Below are 25,401 nucleotides of genomic sequence, written 5' to 3'. Positions count from 1 at the left end.
TTCCCAAAGTCAGAGCTAGATGGCAGAGTAAAACAGTTCTCATGAAATTACAAAAAGACTATACAAATTATATAAGATTATATAACTCTTATTGGAAAAATTGCTGAAGTTTTGATGTCCAGCTTTAGTAAGAGATATTTATGTTGACTTCGGATAAGTTACATTTCAGTTCCTCTATTTCTTTTTCTGTAAAATGGGGATGTTAATATACCTTCTTTATTAAATAATTAGTACAGTGCTTATAACTGTACCTGGCACAAAGTAAGCTCTCAGTAAGTATTAACTATCATTATTTCTTTAAAATTAGCCTGACAGAAAATAAGTCAGTATAATAAAACATAGCATTATCGTTTTGCTTAATTGTGAAGAAATCATGATCATACTGATAAGACTAGGATTTAACTGAAATGATCTATTTTGATTACTAACGTGAAGATTTATTTTAATTCAATAAAAGTGTTGTCAATATTAGAAAACATTAATGTCTAGTTACAGTATATATGATAAGTGCTTTTTATGTTCAATGGACTAGAGAATACATGGTCACATTTCCTCTATACACACAAATTTCACATTTTCTAGTAATTCCTTCCTTGTTTATTGTTTTATAATTTTTAGGAGCATTTAGGTTTCCTGATTTCTAGCTCAGTGTGAAACCTTTCTACTACAAATAATCCTATTTTCTACATGAAATATCTTTTTTAGCATGCATACTTTGGGCAGGAGTGATTAAAGATTTATTTTACATAGGTAGTAGATGATGACTCCCCAGAAATGTATAAAACAATCTCTCAAGAATCTCTTACACCGGGAAAACTGGAAATTAATTTTGAAGAATTACTAAAACAAAAAATGGAAGATGAAAAACGACGAACAGAGGAGGAACGGAAGCATAAGCTAGAAATGGAGAAACAGGAATTTGAACAACTGAGACAAGAAATGGGTGAGGTAAGAATTTTAAGAAACATTCATTTATATTCCATAAATATTAAGCTTAATATTTTACTTATACTGCTTTACAGTAACTTTATAATTACTGTCATTCACATAAAGCACATGCAACACAGTCCTAGAGGCATTTCCTTGGGACAGGTGACAGCATAGTTATATGTGCTTTCTAGCCTATTATCATTCTCCTTCCTTGCTAGTTTTTTTTAAAAAAATCCTACAGGATTGAAAGTGACTGAGTTCTTACTCAGTCTTAAGCAAGTATTCTTACATATATCTCGCAGATATATTTAAGACTGAGAACTGCTGTTCTAGAGTATATGATGTACCCATTTCTACTTGTTGTTTTCTTTGATAACAGATAAATTTAATAAAAAGAAAACTACAGGAGTACCATGGATGCTAATACAAACATAAGAGTTTGGCAAATCTTTGAATAATGTTATTTTACTAAATTAGAAGATGCAACTTTGATACTGTTGAATTAAATATCTTTATGATATTTATGATTTCTCTAGTATTGAAATGAAATACAGTTACACATACAAATAGAACATATAGGGTCAGCTACTTGGAAATGCAACCTGTGCAGCCATGCAGGACCCCACACTCAGAAGGATACTACATTTGTGTTGTGCCTCCTTTTGCTTCTCTAACTCCTCAGTACGGATTCTCAGTATCTCATTTCTCACCTACTGATGCCCCACTGGGTTTCTTAAGTGGAGTATGGAGAATTGGGTGAGGCCCAGGGGCCTGAGGACAAGTGTAGTGAGGGTGGGACAAGGCAGGGCAGTACCTCTGGCTGGTAGTGCCACAACATATTTGGCAGGCAACTTGGTGAGGCCTCTTACAAACTCCTCATGTAGGAACTGAGTGCATTCCTACTCATAAGTTGCAATCCCTTAAAAGTTGTCTGTTTGTCATAGGTTGGGGTAGCAGACCTATGAGAAGGGGACAGTTACTTCCCTGTTCTGGTGGGGATCCTGTAAATTCTGAAGCTAGCCTTGAGAATAAAAATGCTGTGTAAATAAAAATAAATAAATATAGGTACACTGTAAGTGCCGTGGAGTCTACTCCGATTCATAGTGGCCCTGTATAGGATTTCTGAGGAGCAGCTGGTGGATTTGAACCATCAACCTTGCAGTTAGTCATCAAGTGCTTATCCTGCAGTATCATACCAGGACTCAATGTATGTATATATGTATACTGTGCAAGACATTTAATGGCCTCAGAATTTCTTACTGACAACTGTACACTTGTTGTTGCTCTTGTTAAATGCCATCGAGTCGGTTCTGACTCTTAGCAACCCTGTATAGGATTTTCAAGGAGCAGCTGGTGAGCTTGAACTGCTGACCTTGTAGTTCAAATGGCTTTGCAGTCTGGAGCATTAACTCACAGCGCCACACCAGGACTCCACTGTCACATATTGATTGGACTTCTAGTGTGGCACTGTAAGATAAGCCCAGGACTGCAAGGTCAGTTTGAACTACAAGGTCAGCAGTTCAAATTCACCAGTCACTCCTCAGAAATACTATACTGGGTCACTATGAGTAGGAACCTACTAGACAGCACTTAACAACAGCAATATATTAATTGGAATCCTGGTGCGGTGCTATAGGATCAGCACTAGACTGCAAACCTCAAGGCCAGCAGTTCAAACCTCAGAAATCCTATACACAAGGTCACCAGCTGCTCTTCAGAAATCCTATACAGGGTCGCTATGAATTGGAACAGACTTGACAGCACTTAACAACATATATTAATTAGATTATATCTCTATAATTATACTAAATTGTATTCTACTATAAATGTTAGTTTTCTTAGAAAATTTCTTGATAATTAAATTTCAGTTTTCTTTATAAAATAAATACTATTAAATTTTCTTTATTGTTTACTTTTTTTGAGGCTAGATCTTCAAGTATTTTTTTTCAGTATATCAAAGGAATCCTATACATAAAAAATGTATCTCATACATATATATTTTATATAATGTACATAAAAGATTCCATTATATCACAATGTCAGTGGATATTATATATATCTTATACAAATGTATTTTATATAATATATTACAAAGTTCCACTACTATATTGTAGAAAAATATATGGAGATCTAGTCTCAAAAAAAAAGGTTAGATTATTTTATTTTATTTTATAAAGAAAACTGAAATCAAATTCTTGAGGAATTGTCTAGGAAAACAAACATTTATAGTAGAATACAATTTAATATTATTAGAGAGATGTAATCTAGCTAATATATGGCAGTGCATAATTGTCAGTCAGACATTCTGTGCCATTGAGTGTCTTGCCCCAGTATGTCTCAGCATTTTAAAGCAAAGTTATATGACAATTCCAATATTACCTGGACTGTAGATAATTAGTTCAATCATTCAATTTGATCAGTATAATTAAGAAAATACTATGATATGTTTATATCTACCATAAATTTCCCCACATGCCTATCAATTTTTCATACTATAGTGACTTGCCTGTTGCTGGGATGCTGGAAGCTGTACCACTGGTGATTCAAATGCCAGCAGGGTCACCTTTGGTGAATAAGCTTCAGCAGAGCCTCTAGACTAAGGACAGACTAGGAAGGAGGAATCGAAGGCCCATTGCTGAGGGATTAGCCCTTGGAAACTTTACAAATAGCAGCAGAACATTGTGTGATATAGTACTGGAAGATAAGACCCTCAGGTTGGAAGGCACTCAAAATACAACTATACAACTGGGCAAGAGCTGCTTCCTTAAACTAGTTGATCTTAATAACATGAATAGAGCAAAGCTTTCAGAATTTGCTGATGTGGCGCAACTCAAAATTAGAAAAAAGAAAAGCTGCAAACATCCACAAATAATTGGAACATAAAATGTACAAAATATGAATCTAGGAAAATTGGAAATCATCAAAATAATAATAATAAAAAAGAAATGGAATGTATAAAAATCAATATCCTAGGCATTATTTTTGTTGTTAAGTGCCTTTGAATCAGTTCTGATTCATACATAGCAAACCCTGAATCAGGTTTCCAAAGAGTGGCTGGTGGGTTTGAACCGCTGACCTTGCTTATCCTATAGCACCACACCAGGACTTCATCCTAGGCATTTGTGAGCTGATATGGACTGGTATTGGCCATTATGAATCAGACAATCATATGATTTACTATGCCCAAAAGACAAATTAAAGAGGAATTGCATCATAATCATAGTCAAAAACATTTCAAGATCTGTCTTGAAATACAATGTAATCTTTGATAGGATAATGTCTATATGCCTACAAGGATGACCAGTTAATACAATCATTATTCAAATTTAGGCACCAAATACCAAAGCCAATGATGAAGAAACCAGTTTCTTCAGTTTGAAATGAATCAAACATGCAATTAAGATACACTGATAACTACTGGTAATTGGAATGTGAAAGTTGGAAACAAAGAGATAGTTGGAAAATATGGTATTGGTGACAGACATTACACTGGAGAATGCACAATAAAAGTTTGTCAGACCAATGATTTGTTCACTGCAAATACCTTTTTTCAAAAACATAAATGGCAATTGTACACATGGACCATGCCAGATGGAATACACAGGAATCAAATTGACCGTTATGAGTTGGTACTGACTTGATGGCCCTTAACAACAACAGTAGCAATTCTTGCTTGACTGAAAATTGAGTCAGGGGGGTAAGTTCAGTTCCAACCTGAAGAGGGATCAAGTGCCATCAGGGTTTCTGATCTGTTTCTGACCAGTAAACCTGGTCTTTTTTTTTTTTTTTTTTAATGATCTGAGTTTTGTTCCACCTTTTCTTTCACTCTATTCAGGACTGTCTAATATGATCCATTTCAGAGCAGTTAGGAATCCTAGTGTGGCACTGTAGGATAAAGCACTGGACCGCAAGGACGGTTTGAACCTCAAGGTTTGGCAGTTCAAACTCACCAGCTGCTTCTCAGAAACCCTAAACAGGGTTGCTATAAGTCAGAACTGACTCGACAGCACGTAACAATAACAACAACAGAGCAGTTGGTAGAGGGTAGAGGCAGCTAGACACCAGCTATTTCTTCTGGTCACAGAGTCATCGAGACTGATGTTCACGTGTTCCATTAATCCATTGGACTAGTTACTTACAAGATATTGACAACATTAGAGAGAATGAGTATTTACAAGCATCTTCAGTTTTCATCACTCTTCTTTTCTCCACACAGGGAGAGCCCAGTAGTTGCACCTTAGATGGCTGCTCAAAAGCTTTTAAAATCTCAGTTGCTATTCACAAAACTAGGGTACAGAACATTGGGTTTTGGACGATGCTATGTCAATGGAAATAGCGGGAATTTTAAGGGCACTCTGGAACTATTTAAAGATGAAGAAAACCATGGTCAATGGAGCCAAAACTAGAATTCCTATCAGATATTTAGTCCAGTGTTTTATCAATTATATGAGTATTTCTTTGTCCTCTAAACATAGATCCCACAATTCTTAATAAATAATCTTGCTATACGTATTTTCATTTTAGCAGTTTATCATAGAAGTTTAACAGCATTTTAAGCCATTTTCCTTAACAAAACAGAATTTTAAATGTAATAAGATATTATATAAACTTCTAAATTTGTAGCACCAATTTAAAAACAAAACAAAACAACTTTTTTTAGGTGAAAGTGTATGGAGCAAATTGGTTTTCCATTCAACATTTCATAGACATATTGTTTTGTGACATTGATTGCAATCCCCACAATATAATAGCACTCTTCCGACAACCTTTGTTTTCCATTTACATTAATCTTCTTTCCTATTCCTTCCGGTCTTCTGAGCTTTATCCCTGGACAACATGCTGCCCCTTTGATCTTATATGGTAGATTGTTCTAAGGAGTGTTTATCCCCCTGGTTTTATTTTTCACCTTAGAGGATTGTCTGTTGTTTGTCTTAGTGTTGAGCCACAAGAGTGTGTTTAGCTCTAGATTGAAGGCTGTAGTGTCAGGGGCTCCACCAGTCTCTATCAGAAAAATGTTTGGCCTTTTCTTGTAATTTTGTGTTTTGTTCCACATTTTTTTCTCAATCTATCTAGAACCTTCTATTATCATCCCTTTTAGAGCAGCACCATTTACTTCTTGACTAAGGGATGTGGAGGCTATGGTTTGAGTGGCCCTTTAATCCTTTGAACTGTTTCTATGCATCTTTTTTTTTTTTTTTTTTAATGTTTTACTGTGAATTATGTGATAGTTTACATGGGAGAACATTAGCTTCGCATTGATCCCATCGTATATCGTTTCCTTGCCACGGTTACAATCCCCTCCATGCGTCATCAACCAACCAAAGGGTATACCCCGCAAACCTGCCCCCCTCTCCCTTTCCAGGTCCAAAGTCTCCAGCCGCTCCATCTCTCCATGTCATCGTCTCTGCCTCCATCTCAGGCATCACTGTTTCTCTAGGTAGGGCTCCGTTCTCTGCTCTTGTCCCTTGATGGTCCCAGGGACCTCTGCTCCCAGACTGAAAAGTTAATCACTCCCCTCCTTTTGCCACAAAACGTCTACCTTTACATTTCCAGCCCTTACAATCAGTCCTGATCACAATTAGTCACTATTGTATTGCAAGAGACTTATCCGCATTTCCTTTCATCAACCCTGCCTAGATAGGTTGGATACTACTCAGCGGAGATTCTACCTTGCTCCACGCCCTCTGGATCTAGGTTCCGTCTTGAAAGCTTGTAAGCCAGTCACTTCTTGCCTCTGTAGCCCCTCCCCACCTCCCCACCCCCATTCTGGGTAGCCAATATCCAAGTTGCCCATCCCTGTCCTCTCCATGTATGGAGGGGGTGGGAATGATCCTTGCTGTAAAGATTTGTTCCCTCTTTTGAGCTACTGCATCCATAGGTATAGGTCAGGTTCATCAAATTGTATCAGAGTATTCTTTTATTCCTCTTCTTTCTTTCTTCTAGTTGAGCTCTGATCATCCAGTCATTGAAGCTAGGTCAAGTGGGTATTATCTGCAAGTGTGGGTGTACATATTCTACGCATCTTTGATTTTCTTCACTCTTATTTGCTCCAGAAGGGGAGCGACCAGTAGTTGTGCTTTAGATGGCCACTCACAAACTTTTAAGACCCAAGTCTACTTACCAAAGTTGTTACTGTTAAGTGCCACTGCATACATTCCAACTCATGGCATCCCGGTATAGGTTTCCAAAGAGCAACTGGTGGGTTTGAATCACCAATTTTGTGGTTAGCAGTCCAGTGATTATCCTACAGTACCACACCAGGACTGTTGTTGTTAAGTGCTGTCAAGCAGGTTCTGACTCACAGCGACCCTGTGTAGGTTTTCCAAGGAGTGGCTTGTAGGCTTGAACCACTGACTTTGCAGTTAGTGCTCCAGTGCTTATCCTACAGCATCACATCAGAACTCACCAGGACTCAGATGTAGAATATTGTCTTTGGTGGGCTGATAGCCAGTTGCCCTTGTTTGCTGAGACTATGATCCTGAGCACACAGGTTTAGAAACTCATTTCCTCTAGGTGTTTGGTTATGTTTAAAAATCTTTCATAATTTTGCCTCCTGCATGTTCTACTATATTGTTGCTAGAGGATCCTATGCACAATAGAATAAAACACTGTTTGGTCTTGTACCATCCTCACAATTCTTATATTTGAGCCAACTGTTCCTGCTAACTTCAATCCATTGTATTGGGGGGTCTTCCTCTTTTTCACTGAGACTTCACTTTACCAAGCATGATGTCCTTCTCCAGGAACTAGTCCCTCCTGACAACATGTCCAAAGTACAAGAGACAAAGTCACTCCATTCTTGCTTCTAAGGAGTATTCTGGCTGTAATTCTTCCAAGACAAATTTGTTTGTTCTTCTGGCAGTCCACAGTACTTTCAATTTTCTTTGCCAACACCATAATTAATTGCATCAACTTTTCCCGGTCTCCCTTGTCCATGCTTTGGGACAGATGCATCATTGTCCTCAAACTGACATCTTTGCTATTTAACACTTTAAAGAGGTCTTTTGTAGTAGATTTGCCTAATGCAATACATTATTTGATTTCTTCACTGATGCTTACATGAGCATTGATTGTGGATCCCAGCAGAATGAAGTCTTTGACAACTTTAATCTTTTGTCTCTTTATCATATTACTTAATAGTCCAGTTGTGAGGACTTTTGTTTTCTTTACACTGAGGTACAATCCATGCTTAACGCAGTAGTCTTGATCTTCATCACTAAGTATTTTAAGTCCTCTTAACTTCCCACAAGCAAAGTTGTGTCATTTGCATATCACAGCTTGTTAATGAGTCTTCCTCAAAGTGTCATAATCCACACAATTCAAATGGTTTTGCATAGTCAGTAAAACGTAAAAACGATCCATTAGATGCCAGCAATGTTATCCCTTCTTCCACATTCTCTTCTGAATCTGGCTTGAATTTCTGACAGTTCCCTGACAATGTACTACTGCAACTTTAAAAAAATATCTTCAGCAATATTTTACTTGCATGTAAAATAAATGATATTGTTAGATTATTTCCACATCCCATTGGGTCACCTTTCTTTGGATAGGCATGAATATGGATCTTTTCCAATCTGTTGGCATAGAAGAGTGAGTCCCTCAAGCACTGCATCAATTGGTTGAAACATTTCAAGTTATATTCTGTCAGTTCCTTGAATCGTGTTTTTCACCCATGCCTTCAGTGCACTTGCACTTCTTCCTTCAATATCCTTGGTTTTTTATCATGTGCTACCTCCTGAAATAGCTAAATCACGATCAATTATTTTTGGTAGAGTGATTCTATATATTCCTTTCATCTTATTTTACATTTCCTGCATTATTTAATATTTTGCTCATAGAATCTTTCAGTATTGCAAGTTGAGGCTTGAATTTTTTCTTCCATTCTTTCAGCTTGAGAAATGCTGCGAGTGTTCTTCCCTTTGGGCCTTCTAACTTCAGGACTTTGCACATTTAATTATAATACGTTGTCATCTTGAGCTTCCCTTTGAAGCTTTCTGTTCATCTCTTTTACTTCAACATTTCTTCACGTTGCTTTAGCTTTTTGATGTTCAAGAACAAGTTTCAGAGTCTCTTCTGACATCCATTTTGGTATTTTCTTTCTTTTTAATGATCTTTTTCTTTCTTTATGTTTGATGTTCTTGATATCATCCCACAGCTCTTCTGGTTTTTAGTCATTGGTGTTCGATGCATCAAATCTTTTCTTGTCCATGGTCTTTTCCCACAAATGTAATCAATTTGATTCCTGTGTATTCCACTTAGTAAGGTCCACATTGTATATTCACTATTTATATTTTTGAAAAAAGATATTTGCAATTTTTTTGGTCTTGCAAAAAAGTCTATCATGTGATCTCTAGCACCATTTCTATCACCAAGGCCTTATTTTTCAATTACTGTTTCCAATTTCTCCAGTAATTATCAATGCATCTTGATTGCATTCTTGATCAATTTCAGACTGAAGAAGTTAGTAGAATTGTTTAATTTCTTCATCATTGGCTTTAGTGGTTGGTATGCAAATTTGAATAAGAGTGGTATTAACTGGTCTTCCTTGTAGACATGTGGATATTATCCTATCACAGACAGCTCTGTACTTCACGACAGTACTTGAAATGTTCTTTTTGACAATTAATGAGACACCATTTCTCTTCAATTTGTCATCCTAGCCAGAGTAAACTATAGGATTGTTGAATTAAAAATGGCCAATAATGATCTATTTCATCTGTCTAATGCCTAGGGTATCAAACTTTATTTTAGTTTTGACTGCTTCGTTTTTCTACATTCATTCTTTGTACATTCCACGTTCTGATTACCAATGAATGTTTGCAGCTGCTGCTTCTCATACAGATGTGTTCCGTCAGCAAATGAAGCTCCTAAAAGCTTTACTTTGTCCATGTCAGTTAAGGTCAATTCTGAGGCGGAAGTTCTTCTCCAGTCATATTTTGAGTGCTTCTAACCTGAGGGGCTGATCTTCTGGCACTATACCACATAATATTTTGCTGCTATTCATGACATTTTCAGTAACTAAGTTTTTCAGAAGGGATCTGATTTTCCTTTTTTCTAGTCTGTTCTTAGTTCTGCTGAAACCTGTTCACCATGGATGACCCTGATGGCATTTAAAATACTGGTGGCATAGTTTCCTGTTTCACAGAAACACACAAGCCACCACAGTCCGATAATCTGACAGATGAGTTATGGATGCTCCACTATATACTTGGATATGTTTGCATCCCATATAATACAAATATAAGTACATGTGTAGTAGAAGTATCCTTTGTCAAATCTCTTTGTAGATATATATATAGGCATAGTCCCATTCTCCTTCCTACACCTGTTCAGCACTCATGTCTTTGTAGATGCTAACTCATAGATTACTGTTATTATTAATCCTGATGTTACAGGATTATATATGTAATAGTATTTATCCTTAACTCTTGAGCTCTTTTATCTGTTGTCTTCCTTTGCCTTGATCATTTTGTGCTGACCTCTCCTGTAGCACCAATATTACCTAATGAATTTGGCCGTTGTTTTCAGAGAGGTTATTAGGCTGTATTTTTTGCTTTAAATAAGAAATGGTGAATATTTTTTGCATAGTTTATTTTAAGAACTGTTATTTAATATATATAAATCTTATTTTTTGAAGGAAGAGGAAGAAAATGAAACTTTTGAACTTAGCAGGGAATATGAAGAATTAATAAAATTAAAAAGGAGTGGCTCTATTCAAGCAAAAAATCTAAAAAGCAAGTTTGAAAAAATTGGACAGTTATCTGAGAAAGAAATACAGAAAAAGATAGAAGAAGAACGAGCAAGAAGAAGAGCAATTGATCTTGAAATTAAAGAACGAGAAGCAGAAAACTTTCATGAGGTACATTACTTTGTATTTAACACAATTATGGTACAGTAATGATAGTGTGTAACATTGTCTTTGAAGAAGGTTTTATATTTATACTTAATCATGAGTGTAAATAATAATCTAGGAACTAAATAGCAATAGAATATTATAATCTAAAGGAACTTTGAAATACTTGCCCACTTTAGCATGTTTCCAAATGCCTATATTCATGTCAAAACCTATAATGAACATCAAATGTTTCACTTTAACAAAAGTAGTTTAACTTATTATATGTTTTTTAAATCATTATAACCAAAGTATGCTAATATTAAACTCCAGAGTGTTCCTAAGCCCCATAAAGCCTATGTGATCTGCTCAAAATCACATGATTCAGTGGCAGAGCCAAAAACAGGATAGAGGTGACAAGAATTTGAAGTACTTCCATATATACAATGTGGAGGGTAGGTAATCATTAGATGATTTGGAAGTTCCCTTTTAACTTAAGGACTATTTCCATGTTATGAATATAGACTTAAATGTGATCTGAATTTTTTTTCTGGCAGAAATTGCCATTCTGTAGTATTTAATAGTATTTATTCTAATATTCTTCTAAAATTTCATTTAAATTAAATATCCAACTACAAAACCTGACCTGAGAAGATGGGAGGGCCTTCAGAAGAGACTACAAATAAAAGGATAGAATGAAATACACTGAAGGAACTCAGAAAATTATTGGAATTGCTAATAATTGCAAGTCAGGATTGAGGTAACCATCTGAGAGGACTTCGAAAAGTTCTTGAAAAAGTTTAATTATCTTTTAATTCAATTTATCTGTGAACTTTTTGAAGTCCCGTTGTACAGTAGAAGGCCTACAACAGCAAAAGATAACTATGGAAGGTCTTAGATGCCATGTTAATTAACTTGTTTTTTTAGGTTTGCATTGAGGGGATTCTTTTTTTTTTTAATGGAGTAATGTTGTCAAATAGGCACTTTTATAACTAGAACATGCATTATTTGAATGCCTGCTTTGTTCTAGGGATTGTTCTGGACACTGGGACTACATCGATGACTAAACCTGCAATCCCTGCTCGTGTAGCACTTACAATCTAATGAGTGGGATGGGAGTTGGGTAATGGAAAGCAGTTATTGGGTGGTGTGGCACTGTGGGTTAATGCGCTGGACTGCAAAGTCCTTTGAACCACAATGGTTCAAATTTACTAGCTGCTTCTTTGAAGCCCTATACAGGGTCACTATGGGTTGGAATCGACTTGATGGCACTCAACAACAGCAACATAAATAAAAGCTACAAATTTTAGTAAATCACGGAAAGTAGAATTGGTAATGCTATGTTTACTTGTGCTTTATTGACTATATAAAGGCATTTACTGTGTGTATAATAAAAAAAAAATTGCAAAGAATGGGTATTACAGAACACTTAATTGTGCTCATGAGGAACCTGTGCATAGACCAAGAAGCAATTGTTAGAAGGGATACTAAATGGTTGAAAATCAGGAAAATCAGGAAAGTGTGTGTCAGGGTTATATCCTTTCACCGTATTTATTCACTCTGTATGCTGAGCAAATAATTTGAGAAACTGGATTATATGAAGAAGAACAATTGGAGAAAGATTCATCAACAATCTTTAATACACAGATGACACAACCTTGTTTGCTGGAAGCAAAGAGGACTTCACATACTGATGAGCAAAGACTACAGCCTTCAGTATGGATTGTACCTTAATGTAAAAGAGAACAAAAATCTTCACAACGGGACCAATGACCTTAGATGTATGTGAAAGCTGGACAATGAATAAGGAAGGACATATAAGAATCAATGCATTTGAATTATGGTGTTGGCAAAGAAAATTTAAAGTATCTGGACTGCCAGAAGAACAAAAACATCTGTCTTGGAAGAACAGCCAGAATGCTCCTTAGAAGCAAGGCTAGCAAGACTTCATCTCTTACTTTGGACATGTTATCAGGAGGGACTAGTCCTTGAAGAACATTATACTTGGTAAAGTGGAGTGTCAATGACAAAGAGGAATATCCCCAACAAGATAGAATGATAGATACGGTGGCAGCAACAGTGGACTCAAACATAACAATTTTAAGGATGTGTTTTATTCTGTTGTGCATAGGGCTGCTATAAACCGGAACCAACTCGATGGCACCTAAAAGCAACATGGAATGACCTGTACTTCCCCACCCCAGTATGTCACATTAAGCAATGAATCCCAGTATTTTGTAGCTGTTTCCCATTTTGTGATCTGATGTGATTATTCTTCAACTAGGGCCGTAGATGGTTTCATAGAACTGGTAATTATTGTTCTGCTGGGGTTTTGAAGTTGCTTGGTACCCATTCCCACTTGTAATGGAAAAGCCTACTTTGTGCCTATTCTATCATTGTACTTTGGAAGCAGGTAACTTGTAGTCTAGATTTCACAGGTACACAAATGAAAAGGAATTTTGCCCCATGATGGAGTGTGCCTAAAGTCATCATCCATATTTGATTTAGAAGATTCAAAAGGTGAAATTTTGGATTTTGAGTCAATTTAAGGCTTTTCAGATGACATGATGGGGCATATGTGTTTTATAAGTGGCAAGAACATAATATTTTGGTGCCGAGTGCAATGTCTTGGATTGAAATGTGTCCCTCCAAAAATGTCAATTTGATAAATCCATAATTCCCAGTATTGTGTAGTTACTCTCCATTTTGTGATATTCCATTTATAAATTATAAATCCTAACCTCTATATGTTAATGTTGGAGTCCTGGTGTGGCACTGTGGGTTAATGCGTTGGACTGCAAAGTTGGTTTGAACCACAAGGTTGGCGGTTCAAGCTCACCAGTCGCTCCTCGGAAACCCTATACAGGGACGCTATGGGTTGGAACCAACATGATGGCACTTAACATATGTCAACAAGTATCAGTGTGGGGTGTACCTTAGAGCTTCACAAGAGGGTGTTACTCAAGCCGTAAACTTTTTATCTTATGCCTTAGTGGGGCTATAACAGAAATATCACAGCCTTAGCAAACACAAATTTATTCTTTTATGGTTTAGGAGACTACAAGTATGGATTCAGAGTTCTGGCTTGAGAAACCTTTCTCTGGGTCTGGTTCTAGGTTCCCAGCGCAAGAAGTTTGAGTCCAGTGGATATGTTCCACTCTCAGTGCGTCTTTCTGGTCCCTCTTCCATCTCTTATAAGACAGAAGGTGATGCAGGACACACTCCAGGGAAACTCCCTTTTTATCAATTCAGGACTAGTCATGAGATCACAGCATGATAATTATATCATTACATAAATGCCACATTACCTCATTAAATTAATGGCCCAACTGAGAATAATGATCTATCCAAGTTGACATATTTTTGGGGAGAAACAATTTGATCCATGACATTTTATGAGAAAAAATGAGAAACAGTAAGAAAAATGGGCATGGAGCCCATCCTGTGAAGACTCAGGTTCCCTGCACTGAGAACCTCTTGCTGTTGTTAAGTGCCATCGAGTGGTTCTGACCCATAGCGACCCTGAACAGGGTTTCCGAGGCTGTAAATCTTTATGGGAGCAGAAAGCCTCATCTTTCTCCCGCGGAGCAGCTGGTAGTTTCGAACTGCTGACCTTGCGGTTCGCAGCCCGATTCATAACTACACTACCAGAGAACCTCTTAGACCTGGAGAAAATTGATGCAAAATACAGACATCTCCACAGAATGGGAGGCCCACAGATGTTGTGACAAGCATCTTCCCAGAGCATCCTGCAGTTGCTTCTGTCTTCCTAAAGTGTGAAAAAAGAAAAGGCCTAGTGATCTTTTACCTTATAGTTTTATATAAGCAGGTTTGTTAAAACCATCACGTGTTCTGTTATAGCAGCAATAGGTAACTAAGATGGGAAGTGCTACTATTTTGTCCAAGGTTATCAGAGAATGTCTAGTAAGTGTTTGAACTAGAACTGAAGTAGAAAGGATATTTTAGTATGTAGGATATAAAACTGACAGGATTTGAAATGGTGATGGAGAGGAAGAGAAAAGAATCAAAATGACTGGACATAAGTAAGGGAATAGGGGAATGCAAAACGAAGAGAGCTCATGAGCTATTTTAGATAAACAGAGATAGAACATCCACATGACATCCATCAATCAATTTGGTGTGGCATAATGAAGACGGGGATTTAAGGCCTGAATTTTTGGACAATCTTTTAGCCATTGCTAAAAATACATGTCATAAGGACTCCTGGTGTGGTGCTGTGTGTTTTGAACCGCAAGATTAGCAGTTCAAGTTCACTTTGGAAACCCGAAACGGGGTTGCTATAGGTTGGAACTGATTCAACAGCACTCAACAAGGACACCTGGTGCGGCGTTGCAGGTTCAGAATTGGTTGGACTATGAACCACAAGGTCAGCAGTTCAAACTCACCAGCTGCGCCTCGGGTACCTGATAAAGTTGCTTTGAGTCAGAACTGAATGACACTTAATATTAGGCTTGGAGTCTTCGTGTGGCGCTATGGGTTAATGTGCCAGTCTGCAAAGCCATTTGAACTAGTAGTTCAAGCTTAGTAGCTGCTCCTCAGAAACCCTATACAGGGTGGCTACGGGACAGCACTTAAAATATTAGGATTGCCTGGTGCCAAATTTAAGGACATGGTTAGTATAAGTGGTCTAATAGTAAATATGAGTATGGGATTTCAACAGGATGGTGAAGATGCCTAGGAGAAGTTTAAGAGGACTGAGGAAATATTTAAATCAACAGAAGTAAATTTTACCTGAGTGAAAATTAAGTTCAAAGGTCTATAATAAAAGTGATATGATGGCGTAGGTGTCCTGGTATGGCGCTGTGGGTTAATGTGGTAGACTACAAAGCCATTTGAACTGCAAGGTCTGTGGTTCAAGCTAACCATATGCTCCTTGGAAACCCTATACAGGGTCACTGGGTTGGAACCAACTTGATGGCACTTAATGATGGGTTTAAAAGTAGGTTTTGACTAATTTTTGGGGACCTTTTTATCCTTGTAAGGACTCTAAATAATGTGAAGTTTTAAAACAGTAAAAAAAGGTTTTAGGTTTATGGAAAGAATTATGGCATCATGGTGGATGACTTACTAGAATCTAAAGGCATGAGAGTAGGTTAATATACTGGTAGTGCTCAAGAGAGGAAGCAATGGGAGGCAGGGATTAAGAACACAACAGATCTAGTATCCACGAAACTGTTAAGTTGCTTGTGATCAGGGGAAGGTGGTTTCTGAGGTCCAGCATTACTTTCAAGGAAAGTAGTTGATGATGGAGAATGTATAAATTGTTTTGGACACAAAATATTTAACCTATTGGAATCCTGGTGTGGTGCTGTAAGAGACGCACTAGACAGCAAGGTCAGTTTGAACTGCAAGGTCAGCGGTTCAAGCTCACCAGCCACTTGTTGGTAATCTTGTACAGGGTTACTATGATTCAGGACCACTCAACAGCACTTAACATGTAAAACTTTTCTTATGGTGACCCCATAAATTAAGAGTAAACTGTGCTCCATAGGGTTTTCAGTGGTTGATTTTTTGTAAGCAAACCACCAGGCCCTCTTCTGAGGTAGACATGGGTCTCGATTGTTTGTACCTCCCAAGGATACCTGGATAAGGTAAAAGTTCTGCGTTCATGAGCTATACCATTTTCATGGATAGTACAGTAGATGAGTCCTGCTGTGGTGCTGTAGGATAAGCACTTCACCCTAAAGTTGGCTTGAATGGAAAGGCTGGCAGTTCAAACTCACCAGCTGCTCCTTGGAAGCCCTATACAGGCACACAACACAACAGGTTGTCATCTAGAAATATAATTAGGTGGATGATAGTCATAGAGAACACTGAATGCCCTGAAGATGCCAAATTGAGTTTTTAAAGTAAATACATTGCTTTTCTTGTTAAAGGTAGTGTGAAACCTCAGACCAGTCATTCCCATAGTTAATAAAGTGAGGTAAATTGCTTCCTGTTTTATTGCTATTATTAGCAAATTTATTACTCCCCTTTGCATACAAGGATGCAAGATTAGAGCATGATCTCCTGTAATCCATCAGATGTTTTGAATCATTCCTTTGAATGTTGATGTCCTGTTTTCCTTCCTGGATTCTAAGTTTTAAGATATTTTTATTACTAGCATAAAATACAAGCAAATTCCAGAGTACAATCCTCCGATAGGAACCCCTACAACCAACTCCGTATCAGACCATATATCTAATTTCTTCCTTTAAAGAATGTCAATGCTCAACATGTCTTTAAAGGTTTATATTCAGTTTGTCTTACAAAGCCTGTTGTTCACGGAATCCTAGTAATAAAAAAATCCCATCCTGGCATCAGTAGTGCTTAAATTGTACTATGCACTTGGCATTTAAATTATGTAAACAGCTTTATATAGTGTTAGACTTTCTAGTTAAGATTTTCCAATAGTGTATACTTTGAAATCATTGTTGCTGCTTCCTTTTATCTCAAATTCACTGCATAAAATTGTGTTTCCTTTAATATCCATATATTGGAGATATCAATGTCCTATCTTGAGAATGAACATTTCCCCCATTACCATGACTTAGTAAATATCTTTCTTGTAAGTATTTCTAATGTGGCTTTTCAGGGTTTCAAGAAAGAGCAACATTTATGCTTAATATATGAAACTGTTCATAAACTTTCAAAATAGCTCATATGAACTTATTTTACTTACCCCACGTACATTTTTCTAAATGCAAGCTTGAGAATAATTTGTGAATGCAATCACAGAAACTTTAATGAGAAAATCCAACAGGCATTTTTAATTGGGAAGGAACTATTCAGACTAATAGTTAATATGCCTGCTGGAATGTCCTCCTTTGAAGATTCATTTGGAAAACTAAAAAGTAAAATTAAACAAAGTGTGCACTAAGAGATCTCTCTTTTCTTTCCTTGTCCCATTGCAGAACGGCAGAAAGCAAAACATTGTTTAACCTGCATTTTTAAGTCTTTTAAACATAATAACCAACCATATCAGCTCCATTCAATAGCAGTAACTATAGTCAAACATTGTGTTTATCAACTGAAGGGAAATAATAGCATAAAAAGAATTTACATATCAGAAACTTGGTCACACCTACAACACTTTGATGAGTCCTAGTGTGGCACTGTAGGATAAGCACTTAACTGCAAGGTCAGCAGCTCAAACTCATTAGCCGCTCCTCAGAAACTGAATACAGGCTTGCCATGAATCGGAACCAACTCCACACAACTTAACAACACTTTGAACTGGTGTGGCATAATAGGATAAGCACTGGACTGCAAACCACAAGGTCGGCAGTTCTAACCCACTAGCTGTTCCCCGGAAACCTGGTATAGGGAAGCTATGAGTCAGTACCAACTCAACGGCACTTAACACAAATTTTAAATCAAATAAAAATCGAATTCATGAAAACCAGTGAAATTATCTTCTACTTCTTCCTCCTTTACTGGAGCTGACATGTTGACAACTCAAACTTATGTACAACATATTTGATGCAACCTCATCATGCTGCTGCTGCTAAATGCAGTCAAGTTGGTTCCAACTCACAGCAACCCTGTATAGGGCTTCTGAGGAGCAGCTGATCAGTTTGAACCACTGACCTTGTGGTCCAGTGCTTATCTTACAGCACCACATGTATACTTCTGTGAAATATTTGTTAAGTGCCTTGGATTTGGTTCCGACCCATAGCGACCCTGTATAGGGTTTCTGAGTGACTGGTGAGCTTAAACCACCAACCTTGCAGTTCTAACGGATTTGCAGTCATGCATTAACCCACAGTGCCACACCAGGACTCCACTGTGAAATGTAAGTGGTAGTATTTCCACCAAGTTGTTCAAGGAATAATGGAATTAAAAGATAGAATTTTTCTATGAATTTTGTGAAGCTCCCTCATAGACCCACAAAAGCATTAGTTTAGAAACCATAAACTGCTTTAGCCACCTTGCTAAGTTTAGTCAGTAGAACATAACTCTTAGAAACTGTAATATACACCTTATCTTCTTGTGATTTGCATTTGTTAACCCCACTTTAGTAACACTGCTCCTGAAAAGCAGGGTGACTCTGTAGTATAAATACTGAACTGCAAACCACAAGGATTGTGGTTTGAATTTTCAGGAAAGATGAGACTTTCTGCTCCTGCAAAAAAACAATAAAGATTGACAGCCTTGGAAACCTTATACAGAGTGGGAGTTGCTGACTTAGAGCCAACTCAAAGGCACCTAACAACAAAGGTCATTAATGACCCCATCACCAAATTGACTTTTTCCTAGATTCACAACTCTGCTCTTAGACTGCAAGTTCAGTTTGAACCACAAGGTCGGTTCACCAGCAGCTCACCAGCTGCTTCTTGGAAACACTCTATAGGACTGGTATGAGTCGGAACTGATTTGATGGCACTTAACTGTATTTCTTTCCTACCATTTTGATCATTAAAAAAAAAAAAAAAGGATTGGATGGAATCGAGCTCAAGGACAGAAGGGTGAAAAAAATAACAGAACAGCTTTCCAACATTCATAACCCTATTATGTAGTGAGGTTAAAAGTGTTATGGAAACTCTTGGAAAAGGGGACGATTACAACATATAGTTAGTAGAATCCTTTTTCTACAAAGCGTTTCAAAAAGTACATGGAAAAATGGAATTAAATTTTTTTTTCACACATCAAGCACTGAGAACTAGTTGGGCAAATAATGACAAAGGCTGGGACGCCGGTAATACTGTGTGATCTTTATTATTGAAAAAAATTTTAGTTGTTAAGAAAGGTTTTACAAATCAACAGTCATCTCTCTGGCTTCAGGGGCAGTGATTATCTACATATCTGTAGTATAGCATATTTATATGGCACATTTAATATTTTGTGACACACATTCATATCTATTAATGCTCAAGTTCTTGTTGGTTTCTAGAAAATCATCCATTGTTATTCTTGACCCACTTTCTTGAAGGAGGAAGATGTTGATATCAAGCCTGCAAAAAGAAGTGAGGCTCCATTTACTCATAAAGTGAATATGAAAGCTAGATTTGAACGAATGGCAAAGGCAAGAGAAGAAGAAGAACAAAGAAGAATTGAAGAACAAAAGTTACTACGCATGCAGTTTGAACAGAAGGAAATTGATGCTGCTCTACAAAAGGTACCAAGGCTTACATATTCTCTATCTTCCAGATGCTCTTAAGAACTTTAAATTTTATGAGGGATAGAAATATTAATACCTTTCAAGTCACGGAAATGTTCTATATAATTTGTAGTAAGCATACTAACATTTTCTTTTAAAATAAATGTATCTTCAGAATTGTATGACTAAATCAGTCTTAATTTTGTTGACATGTGGTTAATACTTTCTCACTTTGGTTACTGCTCTGAAAAAATATACACTGCTGCATCATAAATGCCATAAATATACTTCTATTTTAATATAGAAAAGAGAAGAGGAAGAAGAAGAAGAGGGTAGCATCCTGAATGGCTCCACTATTGAAGATGAAGAACAAACCAGATCAGGAGCTCCATGGTTTAAGAAGTCTCTAAAAAACACATCTGTTGTAGATAGTGAGCCAGTTAGATTTACTGTCAAAGTAACAGGAGAACCCAAACCAGAAATCACATGGTGGTTTGAAGGAGAAATACTGCAGGATGGAGAAGACTATCAGTATATTGAAAGAGGAGAAACCTATTGTCTTTATTTACCAGAAACTTTCCCAGAAGATGAAGGAGAATATATGTGTAAAGCGGTCAACAATAAAGGCTCTGCAGCTAGTACATGTATTCTTACCATTGAAAGTAAGAATTAATCACACTTTTAATCTAACTTTTCTATTTAAAATTTTCTTTAAAAAAAAAAAAAATCATTTTTCTTCTTCTCTTTTTTAGCTGACGACTACTAATCCCTTCCCTCCTTGCCCCCCGGAACTTTCTCGCTCTCCTCAACTTTCTTACTACATCCATCTTTTCTGTGGCGGGGTCATAAAGGAAACCAGGAGTACCACTGTACTGATTTCTTATTCCTTTTCATAAATCTGCAAAACACAAGGTCCTCTAAAGAACACCAACTTCCTTTCCTAATGAACACCAGAGTCAATGGCATATCATGCAGTAGCAGTCAACAAAAGCATATATCAACGGGGGTAGGTGGGGGGAAATTGGGAAATTTATTCATTTGTTCTATTGAACCCAATTAAAAAGACTATTTCCTGTCAGAGTTTACAATTAACTTTTTTTAAAGCATAAATGGAATGCATTATTTTGCATGAAACAATGTCATTTATGGGCTATTCACCTACAACTAGTATAAAATAAGTAGCATTTAATTAATATTGAATCTATCAATTTGAGTGGATTTTTTTTTTCCCCCCCCTATAGTTGTCTTTTATTTTGGTTTGTTGTAGTTTCAAAGTACTTCTGAAGCAGATCTCTATGTTGGGGAGAAAGAAGTTAATAACCCATGGGGAAAAAAACCCCTGAAATATGATTTTGAAGAAATCTGATAGAAGCTTCTGCCAAAATGTTGAAAGTATTCAATTATTTTTCAAATGTATGTAGTAATGTATAGTAAATTTATTTCATGATCTTACAGAACAAATCATATTTTAATGAGAAAACTTTTTTATTAATAGTTCACATAGGAGAAAACTTTCAACATAATTAAAACTTTTAAGAGGAAAGTTTATTAAGATTTGATTCAGAAAATAATGGAAAAACTTTGGTTTCAAATTCTGAATCTTTAAAAAGAGTTTGTAAATAGTTAGCTACCATGTTCTAATATCAAGTTGTTTTATATTTTAATTTCATGGAAGACAATTTTACTTTTCAATGTAAACCCATATTAAAGAAATTTCTGTATTAAAGAGACAAAACACTTCCTTGTAATATTCAATGTACATTTATTTACTTTTTATTTAAGAAGTCATAATCAATACAAAATTCCAGCAATCATATACCTTTTTTTTTTTTTACACACAATATCATTAAAGCAAGCTCTCAACCACAGTTTGTAAAGTATTCAATTTACCTCAAGTCCAAGCTGCATCTCCCTAAGACACTGTTCCCATCACAGTAGCCATTTTAAGCCAATCTTCTTTTTACACACGGGTAGTTTCTGCAGAGAACGCTTTTCTCAGGACGAAAATGCATCAAGCATGCATAAGAAAAAATATATATATGTATATGCGCAAATACATTTAAGAGAGCTTCTAAAGGGGCATCATTGAAGAAAATAAAAAACCTGGGATTTATTTGCTTCTTAAAAGCAACAATAATCCCTCAAAAGTTTTTTTGTGATAAGAAAATTCAAGTGACATTACTAAACAAAAGATAAGATTATTTTCAGAATAAAAATTATCTTTAACTAGCTACTGTTTAAATGCATTTAAAAATGTGGCAGAATTTGCAGAAAATAAGACATGCTCATTGAATTATAAATTCTACATTATTATTCTAGGCAAGATAATTTTCTAGGTAGTACTGTTTTTTCTGGCAGAGTATTCAAACAAATGAAATGTGGTAATTCTGAATATATTCCTATTTCCCTCTGAAGAAACTTTACTAATGCCTACCCCAAGCCCACTTTTATGAATTAACCTCGGAAATATTTAGATATATGTTTATAAACCACTAGTATCAAATCACTAGTTTAAGTATTAAAATAATTTTTAGTAGTTAAAAAATAAAAGTAGGCTTTCTCATTACTAAAGGAAACATCAAACCATTAAAATTCTAAGTATCACTAAAATCTTAAAAAAAATTAAAATTTAAGTGCCAAATTAAACAAATCAGTTTAATTTCAATCTAAACTAAACACTGTTTCTAACACTCCTAGCATCCATTGCAATTCAAATCAACTGGCTCACCTTTTCTGCTTTCCATTTTATTTCAAGGTTAAGAATTAGCGCCATTTAATAAATGCTGTAGCTATAAGCGAAGGCTTATGGTAATGAATAAAAAAGTTCTCATGAGACAGAAACATTGCCCTAATACCTATTAGCATTGATCTATATTTTCTTTTATAAAAAATTTAAACTATAACTAACCAAAACTTGACAGGATCTTAAGGTTCAAAATCTTCTTTATATTAATTTTAACATACCTATTATTGACTATTAAAACACAAACACACACACACACACATAAATGTGGTGCCATAAGTACATTTAAAAAACTGAACAGTTCTTGAAACATTTAAGATCAAGTGACCAGTACTGAAAATGAAAAGTGATCAAAGCAGGTACATTACACCCTATACCATATTGTATGGGTATACATTTCATATTTCTCAATCATGATTTGCCAATTTTACCTTCTACATTGAGCCCTTCTATGGTCCATGCTCATCGGCTCACCAATGGCATACACTCAAAGGATTCCTCTTTATGGGTAACTATCTCAGGACCTGATATTATGAGCTATGATTTGGTGCTTGCAGCATCTTCAGCACTGTGTGTGAAAATGAAGGCAGTATTTTTGAATATTTTTCTTTGTTGTAGAGATAAGCAGGAGTTTTAAAAGGATCAGCACATTTAGAAATTGAATAAACAAACTTGTAAGATGCTGCTTTAATACATTCATCTTAACTCAGAGTACCAGTTAAAATTATAAGAACAAATAAACATTTTAAACTGGCAAAAATTAAATGCAGTGTCAGTTATTAATGTTATTATAAATTAGAAAAAATATTGATTGCTATACAGATTATGAAAGCTTATTTGCTATACAGCTAACATTTCACTGATGCACGTCTTTTATTAAAACATACTGCCAGTATTCCTTTTCTCAGAATATAGAAGTTATGAAAACAGAATTGTTAAAAAAAAAAAGAAAGATCACAGTAAAACTTTAATCCACAATGTCCTTACTGAATTACTGTAGTTCAAGAACAAGAATACTAAAAAACGCACAGCAAAGAAAATGTCCTGTCAATCATATAGACAGATTGTGAAGGCTGTTGAAGTTTCTAACCAAGTGATCTCCTAAATCTTGAAACAATTGCTCTCTCTCTTAATTCTAATAATGCTTCTATACTCGGGAAAAGATTACAAAAAGATTTGGATGTACTTCTATTAGAGCAGCAATCTACTAAATTTTTTATTTAAAAAAATCTAAAATAAAAAAACATTACCCAGTAATGTATACAGTTGCTTGAACAATTTACAGACTTTCCACTGAAATGGTAGCATAAATAACAAAATACATTTTGGGGAAGCATTAGCAGATTGCTTTTGAATACACAACCACAAAAATCTCACAGGGACAACATTAATGTACTGAAATATTAAATTATACATGTCCTTAGGTTGTGCTTACCTGTTGCTTTTTGCAGCAGAACCTAAGGTGGAAGGTCTGGGAAGGCACTGTGAAGTATAAATAATTGCACTGTTTGCAATTAATAAAGATTTTAAACCTTAAATGAATCAAAATCAACAGCCTCCATTTTGTGAATTATGATACTGAATCCAATGGACTATTTGTTTAGTTTAATTAATAAATGCACCACTTTTCTAAAAGGTCATCTATAAAACAGTATCATGCAAAACTGAAATAGTTCTAGTCAGTACCCTACTCTAAAGATAATAGATACCTAATTCCTTAACTGTTAATTCACACTAGAACTATATATCTGGATGTAAATATGGGTAAGGGACATCACTACAGAGTCTATAAAAACAATAAAAAACATTTTAAAACAGCTACAATGAACTGTACTATTTTCCACCTTGTAGGTAATCTCAACATTTATGCCCTTGACTATCTTCCTTTAAATATATTCAAAACAACAAATGGTGCTCTCCACCAAATAAAGAACTGACATATATTTATGAAATGGAATTGAATTGCTACATTGTTTATTATCTGCAAACTGAAAAACCACTTCTATCTGATACATTTTCAAGTCTTTCATATTAATAAGATATGCATACTTTACACTAATAACAATTATTTTAGGAGCACCAGTGAGTAATACTATTTAACTTTGTTAATGATCAATCAGTTCTTTAGCTATAGCTAAAGCATATAAAAAATACTTACCCATTAAGCTCACTTAAAAGTAAAATACAGACCTATGTATTACTCTATGTTAAATTAAGAAGCAGTTATGATATTCCAAGATATCAGCACTGTATTCCAACATAATATTCACACAAAGTATAGCATTTGCATTATGTGGAACATTGACAAAAAGATACTGTTGCAGTTCATCAATTTGTCATTCTCATGTACTTACAGTGCAATGCTCCTTGAAGGAACACAATCAAGGATGATACACAGCACAGTCCTCCTCACCCCTACAGAGCTAGCTCTATACTGGCTGGATCAAACCTGCACTTCAACAGACAATGGCAAGACAGACTGTATTTGCATGTAGTCTAATATATTAATATGCAAAGAGCCAACAAATATGCAGAGAGTAAAACAATGGATTTCAACAAAATATCAGAACTTCAGCATGAGTGTTAAGAGTAATAAAATGATTTTAAGTACATAAAAAAAACTTAAGTTGATTCAATGACTGGACTTGAGCAATTACAAAACAAAGCTTTATCTATACTACAAAAAGAAAAAAAAGGCTAGAAAGTTTTCATATCCCAAATTTGTTTCAATGATGCAATGTAACTAATTTTTCAGACTATTTTTCTACCCTACATTTAGAGAGAAACACACTAATA

The 25,401-nt window shown here is 35.7% G+C and overlaps 1 protein-coding gene across 2 annotated transcripts in view; it reads left to right on the top strand.

The window, feature by feature from the left end:
• Nucleotides 1-20,962, top strand: part of NEXN (nexilin (F actin binding protein)) — a 38,192-nt gene extending 17,230 nt beyond the window's left edge. Inside the window, exons 9-12 of one of the 2 annotated variants that reach the window (XM_006831020.1) lie at nt 751-948; nt 10,568-10,789; nt 19,695-19,880; nt 20,167-20,962. In XM_006831020.1, coding sequence (XP_006831083.1) covers nt 751-948; nt 10,568-10,789; nt 19,695-19,880; nt 20,167-20,535 — 975 coding nt within the window. In that variant the 3' untranslated portion in view covers nt 20,536-20,962. The remainder of the gene's footprint in view (nt 1-750; nt 949-10,567; nt 10,790-19,694; nt 19,881-20,166) is intronic. The other variant, XM_006831021.1, reaches the window with a different exon arrangement.
• Nucleotides 20,963-25,401: the final 4,439 nt, after the last annotated feature.

This window comes from Chrysochloris asiatica, unplaced genomic scaffold (assembly GCF_000296735.1).
Source record: "Chrysochloris asiatica unplaced genomic scaffold, ChrAsi1.0 scaffold00002, whole genome shotgun sequence".
Classification (NCBI taxonomy): domain Eukaryota; kingdom Metazoa; phylum Chordata; class Mammalia; order Afrosoricida; family Chrysochloridae; genus Chrysochloris; species Chrysochloris asiatica.
The sequence above is the reverse complement of the archived record's forward strand: the minus strand, read 5'-3'. Positions and strand labels throughout refer to the sequence as shown.